The following is a 12,240-nucleotide window of genomic DNA, read 5'->3' as shown; positions in this document are numbered from 1 at the left end:
AATCAAAATGCATTTTCTATCTTTTTTTTTTCCATTTTCCATACTGATGATTCTAAATGACTTTGCTTTCAAGTTTGTCCATCCCTTCCCCCATTATTCAGCTCCGTAGACTGAGGGAACGGGGTAGAGGCTGAGATAGGGCAATAAGTCAAGCCCTTCTCAGAGTGAGCAGGGGTGCTTCGGAAAAATCCCACCTGTGGAACACAGATGTCTCCAGACCTCTCCCTTGTCACAGTTGCCCCTGCCTTTGGAATCCTGGCACCACAAGACAAATGGACCATCGATGTCAAGATTTCCAATTCTGGGCTTCACTCTGCTCCTGCAATAGGCTTGCCCACATACCTCCTGGGTAGCTACTGTCTCACCAATATTAAAGCCAATAAATAGTACCCAACGTTTCCTATGTTGTCCTCCTAGCCAGACTAAGTTTCTCCAAGTACATCACATCTCTGATCTGGGGATGTAGCTCTGTGGTTGAGTTAGCATGCCCAGGGTGCTCTGGAGTCCATTCTAAGCACCTCACAAATGAACAACTTCTTACTACCCTTGGATTTCCAATAGCATCTGGCATAGAGATGGATCCCCCCCCAAAGGTGCCAGGCGAACCTTCCAACTGGACTGCCAACAACCATAACCCCCACAGGCCTGCCTGAATAGGGATAATCTTAGAGATGCAAGAGGTCAAGAAACACCATGAGCCTTGTGTTTAGATAGCCAAGTGCCACCACACATACAGTCAGTATGATTTGTGCTGCTGCCAGAGACAAAGTTAAGGCCATTGAGTAGGTTCCCTGAGGTAGAAAGCTTCTGCCTCCAGATAAGAATAAGCTTTTCTGATATGTCTGACAGCCCTCAACTGTCCATACAGGCAGCAAGGCACCTTTGGAAATGGAGGAAAGCACCTCCCCTTCAGGTGTGTGCACTTAAGCTGGAGAAACCTCTTAGGAGGGATCTGAGTACAAAGCAGAGTGTTAAATTGGAGACCCCCGAGAACAAGCCCAAGTCTCCATGATTCTAAATATCTGTTCAAATGTACAATACAGCCATGAATATTCTTTACTTATTTTCTTCTTGTCTGAATCATCACTCAGTCAACCCCATTCAAATCTTCCTCATCCTTCTTACTCTCTGATGATGACCGTGAACTTCACCTTCTTCTGTGCAATTATCTTCTCTCTCTTTCTTAGGCCTGATGCCACCCACAGTGGAACCAAACCTACAAAAATTCAAGTAAGAGTTCTTGCAGCTGGGCTTGCTGGTGCATGCCTATAATGTCAGCACTGGAAAGACTAAGACAAGAGAACCACAAGTTCAAGTCCAGCCTGGACTACATAGTGAGATCCCTCTCTTAAAATTTAAAAAAAATTCTTTCTTAAAAGTTAAAAAAAAATCTTGATCCTAAAGAGAAATCTCCCGACAATTTCCCAGTACAAAGTCTTGATTTCATACAAATCCATTCTTTGATAGTGTTGCAGAAAATCTGAAGAGCTACAAAGAAAGGAAGGAAGGAAGGAAGGAAGGAAGGAAGGAAGGAAGGAAGGAAGGAAGGACCATCATCTTGTGTATCTATGTAGAGAACTTATGTTGCAGGCCATAGAGATAAGGGCTTGGTCCCCAAAGCAATGTGGGCTTGAATTTATTCATTTTCTTTCTTTCTCTGGCTGTTTCGGACGCAGGACTTTTTCACTTCCAAATCTAAGTGGTTGTGACACCAGGAAAGCAATCCAGTGAAGCAATATGAGTCAGGTCTAGCAGCTAGTGCAGCTCCCTGGCTTTATTGTCCTCCTCATCCTAGCACTTGCCCATGGCCCCCTAGAGTGTGTCTCCACTGTGCTATTTTTCAGAAGAATATGAGGAACAGTACTCCGAAGCCAGACTTCTGGGGCAGACCTTCCGTTCTTCTGATGAGTCCCCTGAGCTCACTCCCAGCCCAAGGCCCCAGTCTGCCAGGCATCTGGAGTTTGTATTGATGGTGAGTTGCCTCTTCCCCAACCTGGGAGAGCCAGCATACACCTACTGACAGGGAACCTTGCAATGCCTTCATTCCCATCTGGAGTTGCTTGCTTGCCTCAGTTCACGTGCAGAGCTAAAGAAAAGCCCTGCCAGAATGAGCCCTGTACAGCAGGTGCCCAGCTGGGCAACCTAGCCCTGCTTCCTGCCTCCCAGATCAAGCCTTGAATCACTGCCTAACAGCCATCCTGTGAGAGCACTCATCATGTCAGAAGCAAACCCTTTCAAACATCACCCTCTCTCCCAACAGACCACAAATCGACAGCTGAGCAAGGATGAGACTACTATCCAGGGTGTGAGAGCCCTGGAGACCCCCCTGAGCCTTTCTCCAGTCGACAAGCCAACTGCCTGGAATGGCCCCTTCCCTATGCCAATCCTGGAAGGGAAGTGGTGGCCTCAGCCCTGCTCCACTCAATCTGATCTTGTGCCCATCAACATCTCTGGTAGAGTTAACTTAGCATCATCTATTTGCTTCTCTCCATGCCATCACAAACCATCCTCTGAATATACTTGCACCAGCTGCTGGGGAGGGAGGGAGGGCCATTCTCCTTGCTATCAGCTCACCCTGCACTGTCACGATAGGCATGCAAAAGAGGGGGCTGTGGCTGCTCTTCTTTCACTCCTGTGGAACAGAATGTTCCACAATGTTAGGAACTTGAATGCCCTTAGAAGCTTATATGGAAACAAAATTTGTAGATTCTCTTTAGTTTGTTCTTAAGATACTAAATATCCAATCTTCAACTTGCTCGGCAAGTTTTTCACACACGAAAAGCGGAAACAGGAGATAGAGAAAGGGATGAAGGCCAAAAATACCAGACATACTAAAGGATGACCTGGAGAATATGGAGACAATGGATGTAACCCAGCTGGCTATGACTCTGTTGACATGTGGTATACTATGTCCAATTCATTTTTCTCCCCATGTCAAGTCCTGTAAGACTCTTATCTCAGACCAGGAGTGTGGCCTGGTGGTAGAGTGCTTACTTACCATATACGAAGCCATGGGTTGGATTCCTCTCTGCCACATACACAGAAAAAGCTGGAAGTGGTAAAGTGGTTCAAATAATAAAGTCCTAGCCTTCAGAAAGCCCAAGGACAGTGCCCAGGCCCCGGGACTGGCAAAGAAAAAGGTTCTTATCTCCAATCAGCTTCAAGAAAGCTAGAAGTATGGCTGTGGCTTAAGTGGTAAAGCACCAGCCTTAAGGATAAAAGCTAAGAAACAGCTTCCAGACCCTGAGAAGGAGACAGGGAGGGACCTGTTGAAATCCAAACTTTATTAGTCCAAAGGGACTTACAGGGAGCCAGCAACCCAGCACTGACTTTGCAATGCTGGAAAAAGTTGGCCAAGGTAAGGGAAAACAGCTCTGACCATATGTGATAATGCTCCTTGAATATGCTGTTATCCACTGCTGTTATTCATCTAGAAAAATGAGAAGCCAGGTGTGGTGGTTCACACCTATACTCCTAGCTCTCAGGAGGCTGAGATTGGAGGACTGCAGTTCAAAACCAGCTCAGCCACAAAAAGTCCATGAGACTTTTATCTCCATTTAACGACCAGAAAACCAGAAGTGGTGCTAGTGATAGAGCACTAGCCTTGAGCTGAAGACTACAGGGACAGAGCCCAGGTCCAGACTTCAAGCCCCATGACCAAAAATGAATAAAGGAGAAGACAGGCAATGAAGTAGAGTCCATAGGCTAGGGAAGTATGCCAAGTCATAAGAGAAGAGACTTGCAAACTGATATTGGATATTCATTTTCTAAATATCTCTTCCTCTAAATGAGGCTGTTCCTGAGTTATTATTTTTTGCCAGTCCTGAGGCTTAAACTCATGGCCTGAGCACTCTCCTTGGGCTTTTTCAAGACCAATACTCTGCCACTTGAGCCACAGCACCACTTCCGGCCTTTTCTATGTATGTGGTACCAGGGAATTGAATGCTAGACAAGCACTCTACCACAAGGCCATGCTCCCAGCCCATGTTTCTGAGTTTTTTCCAAAGAGCTAACTTACGGAGTGAGGCATGTAGCAATGAAGCTGGAAGGGAAGGGTCTGTCCAGCCAGCTGCTGATTGGGAAACAGGGAAGTGAACCAAATACATGACTGGCTGCATATCCCACCTCACCTTGTCACTTTCCCAGTAAGTTCTCCGGAGCCAAAAGCTGAACCAGTACTTTTAAGAGCAACAGAGATTCACATCCCATGAAGCAGCCAATTTTAGTAGAATGTAACCAAGTGTTAGTCAGCGGGGCAGCTTGGACACTACAAGCTTCCCTTTTCCCTCGAGAAAAGATCACAACCAAACTGGACTTGGTAGCTTACAATCTCAGTCCTTGGGAAGCTGATGCAAGAGGATTGCAACTCTGAGGCCTGTCTGGTCTACATAGTGAGAGACCCTGTTTCTGAATACCAAGGGTTGAGGGTGTGGCTTAGTTAGGTCCATATGTTCCATCCCCAGCAAAGCAAAAATAAGAAAAAAGAAAAAGATCTGCCTAGCATGCACAAAGGCCCGGGTTCGATTCCTCGGTAGCACATGCATAGAAAAAAGCCAGAAGTGGTGCTGAGGCTCAAGTGGTAGAGCTCTAGCCTTGAGACTCAAGCCCAGAACTGGTAAAGAAAAGAAAAGATCACATGCAGTAAATCTATTCTCATCCTAGTACTCTGTATTTATGTTTCTTTCTTCTGGCTATACAACTAAGTAATCACCTAAAGACTCTTAAACATCGCTGCTACCTAGGCCCTACTCCCAGAGAGTTCAGTCTTCTGAAGTCCAGCTATAGGGGCTTCAAAGCTTTCTGTTCATTTCAGCAGGAAGTCAGGATTGAAAACTTATAGGTGACCTGGGTGTACCTCTGAGACCTAGTATGTGTGCCCAACACCTAATTGGGAGGGATGAGTTTGAAGTGCCATCTACCTTGATGCTATTCATGCTTATGCTACTGCCATCATCCCTTCTCTCTACTTAAGGCCCGTTTCCATTATACTTTAAACAGAAACCAGGATGCACCAAGTGTCTTTATTTTGGCTACAGGGCAGCAGTTTGATAAACATGCAAGTTTGCGACACTCGTTGTTTAACACAGAGACAGCTGTGAACCCCAAGTCCACCCTGAGGCGAAGGCGGACCATTATTGGAATCTCTAACTTTTCCCAGCAAGAACAAGGTGACCCCAACGCGGCTGATCCTCTCCCCAGAACCCTTCCCCTCAACTGTTCTAATTATCCCTGCCATTTAGTCACATTGTAGGGATGGGGAACAAGAATAATTCAGAGGAATGGGGCTTTGAATTTTCTGAGAATGCCAGTGTGGTGAAGGGCAACCAAGGTCAAGGCCAGCAACTAAGTAAGAATAGGCTAATAAAGTCATCGCATGGTTGTTTTCCATTGAAAATTTAATATAACCAGGTGCACCAATTTTATGCACATAGATAATGGAGAGGATCTTGATGAAAACTACCATCTTGGGCCAGGAGTGTGGCCTAGTGTTAGAATGCTTGTCTCATACATGAAGCACTGTGTTCGATTCCTCAGTACCACATAAACAAAAAAGGCCAGAAGTGATGCTGTGGCTCAACTGGTAGGGTGCTAGCCTTGATAATGCTCAAGGACAGTGCCCAGGCCCTGAATTCAAGCCCAGGAATGGCAGGAAAAAAAGCCCTACCATCTTAACAGATCATTGCTCTCCAAAAAGCATAGATCATGACGTAGGTGTGACTCAGTGGTAAAACATGTGCCTAGCATATTTGAGGGCTTCAATTCTATCCCCATCACTGAAAAGAAAGAAGGAAATACTCGACCCAAGAAAAATGGGTGTAAGTGTTACATAGTTTGTAAGCCCCAGCTTCATCATCTACCTGTTGTGAAGATAATGATAATAACCCAGGAGAGTCTTGGTGAGGATTCAGAGCTACTGTGGAGTCTGTGGCTGAGATATAGTTGCTATTCTATAAATGGTGTCTGTTAGTCTAAATTATGATCACAGTGATAATAATCATAGATAGCAGTAATAATGATGGTAGAACAGTCTGTATAGCAAAAACTTCTTGCAATTGGGATCATCAGAATGGTCTCATCACGTTGGTAGGTATATTTTGAAGGTAAAGAATAACTGATGCCAGAGCCGGGCGTGTCATCTCAAGCCTGTAATCCTACCTACTCAAGAGGCTGAGATCTGAGGATTGCGGTTCAAAGCCAACCTGACCACTAAAGAACTTGACACTCTTATCTCCAATTAATCACTAGAAAAGGGGCTGTGGCTCAAGGGCTAAGGAAGTAGCCTTGAGCTGAAGAGCTCAGGAACAGTGAGCACCCAGGTCCAGAGTTCAAGCCCCACAACTAACCAAAAAAAAATAGAACAGATGCCAGAATCACAGCTGAGCACTTAGTGTTCCATTATGATGGATTCCAGGTTTACTGCTAGGGTTACAAGTGAGTTTGTCACCTCAGTATTGATGTTGAGTGATGTTTATGATGGTTCAAAGAGCCTAAGGGAAAGAGGATAGAGGGTGGAGGGTTGAGTGTAAGGTAGTCCACATAACATGTGGACTCTGAAAGAAATCATCAGAGCTGAGAAGATTTTGGCAGTCAGCTGGCCAATCCAAGGGCACCCTGTGACTCATTGTGTAGTAGTGGGCAAAAGACCAAGTCTCCTAGCATCCTCATCTGTGAGAAGGAAGAACCAAGGAAATCTGACAAAGCTATTGGCAAATGCTTCTTTGAAAAGAAAAAAAAAAGCACTCCTGTCTCAAAACATCCAATGTGGAAAGGATCGCTTGCTGCTTCTCCACTAATGCTCTTGTGTTTTCCTTCCTCCTCCAGGTCATAGCAACAGCCCCTCAGACAGTGTGGCCCTCACTGCCACCTCAGATGCCAAGCCCAGCCTCTCAGCTCCACCAGGTATTCATGGGAGAGTTACCATCGGGCAAGAAGCACGATTTCCAAATCTGACCTCATCAGGACTGAGAAATCCTTCCAGTGAGTCCGGAGACCCTCACCAGGCACGTGGAGATCCCAACCCTCCCAGCATGGAGAGTATGGGGATGGTTTATAGTGTCCCCGGTTCTTGCAATGGACCCACAGAATCAACATTCTCCCCTTCCTGGAAGGGAGATGCTTTTACCTATATGACTCCAAGTGCCAACAGCCAGAGTAATCCAGTCAATGAAAATGGAAAAGCTCATTCCTTGGGGAATTCTTGGGTGAACACCCTCCCACCCCTGGTTCCCAAGGAGGCTACTACTCTCTTTGTCACTCGTGATAACCCGGCAGGATGCAGTGGGGTAACCAAATATTCAGAGCATCCTACTCAACGAAGACAAGCGCCAGGAAGACCTCCCAAAATTGGCTTTCTCACCAGTGGTACTTTAAGGCAAGAGACAGGCCCAGGTGGAGCCAACAGATTCCGGGAGCGATCGCTGTCCGTGCCCACAGACTCAGGTACCACAACAGGGAGCTATGTGGAAGAGCATAAGGCCAGCGAGGCTTGTGCCCTGCCGTATGCCAGCACAAGCTCTGAAGGCAGTAACAGTGCTGATAACATTATGTCACTGAATGCTGAGCAAGAGGCCCGGCACAGAAGGCAGAGGTCCAAAAGCATCTCACTCAAGAAGGCCAAAAAGAAGCCTTGTCCACCGATGCGCAGTGTCTCTCTGGTCAAAGATGAGCCTACCCTCTTGCCAGAAGGTGGATCAGCATTGCCCAAGGATCAAAGGCCTAGAAGCCTTTGCCTGTCCTTAGACCATCAAGGACATCATCACTCACCCTACCCAGATGCTCAGGGTCACCCAGCGGTGCCAACCCCCAAAGATCCAGAAGGTACTCATTTCTCCCACCACTGGTATCTTACTGACTGGAAGTCTGGTGACACCTATCAGTCCTTATCCAGCTCTAGCACTGCCACTGGCACCACAGTCATCGAGTGCACTCAAGTTCAGGGCAGCTCGGAGTCTCTTGCCTCACCTTCCACCTCCAGAGCCACGACACCTTCCCAACTCTCCATTGAGGTGGAGGCTAGGGAGGTCTCCTCCCCAGGAAGGCCCACAGGACTGATGTCACCTTCCAGCGGATATTCCAGTCAGTCAGAGACACCTACACCCACAGTCTCCATGTCCTTGACCTTGGGCCACTTACCCGCTCCAAGCAGCAGCATCCGAGTACGTCCTGTAGTACCTGAGAGAAAGTCATCACTGCCTCCAACATCACCAATGGAGAAGCTTTCCAAGTCACGCCTGTCATTTGACCTACCACTGACCTCTCCGGCCAACCTGGATCTATCTGGGATGAGTATCTCCATTCGCAGCAAAGCCAAGGTGAGCCGCCATCACTCTGATACCAATTTTGGAGCCAAGTTGGCCCAGAAAACTAGCCCCAACCAGCCAATCATGCCCATGGTTACTCAGTCTGACCTTCGTTCCATTCGCCTGAGATCAGTCAGCAAATCTGAGCCAGAAGATGACGCTGAGAGCCCAGACTATCCAGAGGAACCGGGAGCAGAAGAAGTCTTCACCATGCCTGAGAGAAAAGTGAAACCTCCTGTAGCTGAGAAGCCCCCTCTGGCCCGAAGGCCTCCAAGCTTGATCCACAAGCCGCCGTCAGTCCCTGAGGAATATCCACTAACTTCAACTACTTTGGCGGTGACCCCTAAGAGCTCTGTTCAACACATGAGACCGCTCTCTCAAGACAGCCACACAGTGTTGAGGAAACCAAAGTCCTCCAACTTCCCTGATGGACGAAGCCCAGGGGAGTCAACTACCCCCTCCTCTCTTCCTTTCACGCCTTTTGCCAGTTCCTCTGGTGCTTTCTTCTCAGGAACACAACAGCCTCCCCGGGCAAGTATGGAGGATGAGAGCCCCAAAGGGAAAGCATTGCCTCAAAGAATTAGCCTCCAGAGCCAGGAAGAAGCTGAGAAAAAGACCAGCAAGATTCCACCTCCGGTACCAAAAAAGCCCAGCGTGCTGTATCTGCCTCTCACCTCCCCTGGAGCTCAGCTAGAGGCCTATGTGACAGATACGAGGCTGCCTCTAAGTCCCATCATCACCTTGGAGGAAGATGGCAAGCATCCTCTCTCTCACCATGACCCTCCATCTCCTGGTGAAAGGATGACTTCAGTGACTCAGGCTGACAGGGATCGGGAGGTGCAGTCTCCAGGTTAGTAAACTGGCTGTCACCTTTTTCTTATCATCGGAGGGCGGGTGAGGATGAGAGTGGAATGCCAGAGACAGTAGCAGTCATTTCAGAATGGTCCTCGTTATCCATGGCCAAGAAGAAGGAGCATTTTTTGAGGTTGTGAATTCCTCTGGACAGGAACCACAGGTCTCCCTTACTGCACCTAGGACATACACATGTGCAATGCCAAGTACTGGTTCAAGTGCTAGGTGATTGAAGCAAGCTAGGCCTTAGATCTTCAGAACCCTGTCTACTTCACCTGGTATACATCCACTGCCCTTGAACTCCACCTCAGTACTTTGGATTAGCTGCACTAAATTCAGTTTCATGCCTGTGACTCAATACCCTCACAGAACACATTCCAGTGCTATGGCAGACTGGAAGGCATCCATCCTTTCCCAGAGCCTTCCAAAGGAAAGGGAGCTCACTACTTTGGATGGTATGAGGCTAGTTTTTCCTGAACTCATAAGACTACTTCAGTCTTTCTTTCATTCTTTCTTTTTTTGTACTGATACTGAAGCTTTGACACAGAGCCTAGACACTGTCCCTTAACTTTTTGATCAAGGCTCTCACTCTACCACTTGAGCCACAGCTCTACTTCCAGTTTTTTGGCAGTTAATTGAAGATTTAATCATTGTAACTAAAACAAACAAACACATCAAAGCCACAAATTATTTTAGAATATACTTTCTAAGACTCCATGGGCTCTCTGAGATTCAAAGAAGTCCCTATCTCACCTGCTGGGTAAGCGTCATTACTTTAGATTGCTTGCAACTCAGTGATACTTTTTTATTAACTCTGGCATGTTATTTTTTATAATTAAAGTTTTTATTAGCATTAAATTGTACAAAGGGAGTTTAGTTGTGATATTTCTATTCATGTACACATCAAATTGACCACCTTTATCATTCTCCCTTATACTCCCTTTCTTAAAACAATTTCAACACTTCTCATTGTTCTATGTTTTTTCTTTTTCTTTTGCTTTTCTTTTTTTTTGTGGGTCATGGGGCTTGAACTCTAGGCCTCGGCGCTGTCCCTGAACTCTTCAGCTCAAGATTATTGCCCTACCCCTTGAACCTCGGTCCCACTTCCCGTTTTCTAGTGGTTGGTTGGAGATAAAGAGACTCACATTCTTTCGTGCCCGGCTGGCTTTGAACTGCGATTCTCAGATCTCAGCCTCTTGTTTGGCTAGGATTACAGGTGTGAGCCACCATGCCCGGCTTGTTCCATGCTCTTATATACAAATAAACTAATGGACCATATTTATTCTTGTTCACCTTCTCCTATTGATACTCATCCTCAGGTCTGTGGGGGTTTTTTTGTGCCCATCCTGAGGCTTGGACTCATGGCCTAGGTGCTGTCCCTTCACTTTTGTGCTTAAGGCTAGTCCTCTGGCACTTGAGACACAGCTTTACTTCTTGTTTTTTGGAGGTTAATTTGAGCTGAGTCTCTCCAGATTTGTTGCATGGGCTGGCTCCAAATGGAAATCCTTAGATCTCAGCCACCTAAGTAGTCATGATTACAGGTGTGAGCCACTGACACTAGGACTTGTGCTTTTTTTTAATGTATATGTTGTGGCCGGGCACGATGGCTCACGCCTGTAATCCTAGCTACTCAGGAGGCTGAGACCTGAGGATCAAGGTTCAAAGCCAGCCCGGGCACAAAAGCACCTGAGACTCTTATCTTGAATTAACCTCTAGAAAATGGGAAGTGGGGCTTGGCTCAGAGTAGGGTAATAGCCTTGAGCTGCAGAGCTCAGGAACATCACCCAGGCCTAGTTCAAGCCCCATGGCATATATATATATATATATATATATATATATATATATGTACATATATATGTACATATATATATATGTATATATGTGTGTGTGTTCTGTCATGACATATATATATATATGTGTGTGTGTGTGTGTGTGTGTGTGTGTGTGTGTGTTGTGTATTTTATTTTATTCTTTTTTTTGCCAGTCCTGGGCTTGAGCTCAGGGCCCAAGCACTGTCCTTGGACTTTCTCAAGGCTAGAGCTCTACCACTTGAGCCTCAGCACCACTTCTGGCTTTTTTCTATGTATGTGGTACGGAGGAATCGAACCCGGGTCTTCATGCATGCTAGGCAAGCACTTTAACCACTAGGCCAAACTCCCAGGCCCATGTTGTGTATTTTAAACAAAAGAGATTGAGTATAGCTCAGTGGGAGAGCTTTCTAGCATGGATAAGGCCCTGAATTCCATCTCCAGCATCAAGTAAACAAACATATAAATTAAAAAGCACATGCTCATACCACCTGTTAGTGAGAATAAAGACTCCAGGCAATCTCTCCTCTCTCTGTGTCTCTCGATATCTGTCTCTCTCTCTCTCTCTCTCTCTCTCTCTCTCTCTATCTCTCTCTCTATCTCTCTCTCTCTCTCTCTCTCACACACACACACACACACACACACACACACACACACTCCACTGAGGGCTTCAGAACTTCATGTTTCTCTTTTCAAAATGGAGACATTTAAAAATCCCTTCCATGCTACCCTTCCAGAGATGCTTTAAACAGATGAACTAGCATGAGAGTGGATTGCTCTGCCCTATCCATTGTGGTCAAAAGTCACTCCTTCTGGTTCTTATGCCTAGGGAGTGCTGTGGAACCAAGCACTGAAGAGAAAAGTTTAATCAGTGATAAAACAGCTGAATGGATTGCGGAGGAGGAGGATGACGTGTTTGTGGCTTCACGCACAACTGAAGATTTGTTTACTGTGATACACAGGTCTGGTCTATTTTTTGTTCCTTGATTCTAATTGCAATTGCATTTCCTGTTTTTACTTAAAGAAAAACTGCTATCTCTAAGCAGCCATTAGAATTGCAAGTGGAGTCCAAATACCACGTATGTGAGCCCTGTCAGGGGCCTCACATCTCAAATTCACTGACGTCTTTGGGTAAAGTGGAGGAGGGGAGAAGAGGGAGGACCAGGTGCTGAGAGAGGCCCCATGTCTCCTAGCAACCGCTTGGCCTATTGTGGCTCCATCTGCTCTCTCACAGCTCTGTCTGCAGACAGAGACATTTAACCCTTTATAGAATTCCTTGT

At 46.3% G+C, this 12,240-nt stretch overlaps 1 protein-coding gene across 2 annotated transcripts in view; it reads left to right on the top strand.

Moving 5' to 3' along the window:
* Nucleotides 1-12,240, top strand: part of Nhsl2 (NHS like 2) — a 273,835-nt gene that overhangs the window by 255,825 nt on the left and 5,770 nt on the right. For both annotated transcript variants that reach the window (XM_090327221.1, XM_090327222.1), the window contains 2 exons: nt 6,823-9,150; nt 11,790-11,922. In XM_090327221.1, coding sequence (XP_090183347.1) covers nt 6,823-9,150; nt 11,790-11,922 — 2,461 coding nt within the window. The remainder of the gene's footprint in view (nt 1-6,822; nt 9,151-11,789; nt 11,923-12,240) is intronic.

This window comes from Megascapheus bottae, chromosome X (assembly GCF_031878675.1).
Source record: "Megascapheus bottae isolate mThoBot1 chromosome X, mThoBot2.hap1, whole genome shotgun sequence".
NCBI lineage: Eukaryota > Metazoa > Chordata > Mammalia > Rodentia > Geomyidae > Megascapheus > Megascapheus bottae.
This window is presented reverse-complemented; position numbering and strand designations above follow the sequence as displayed.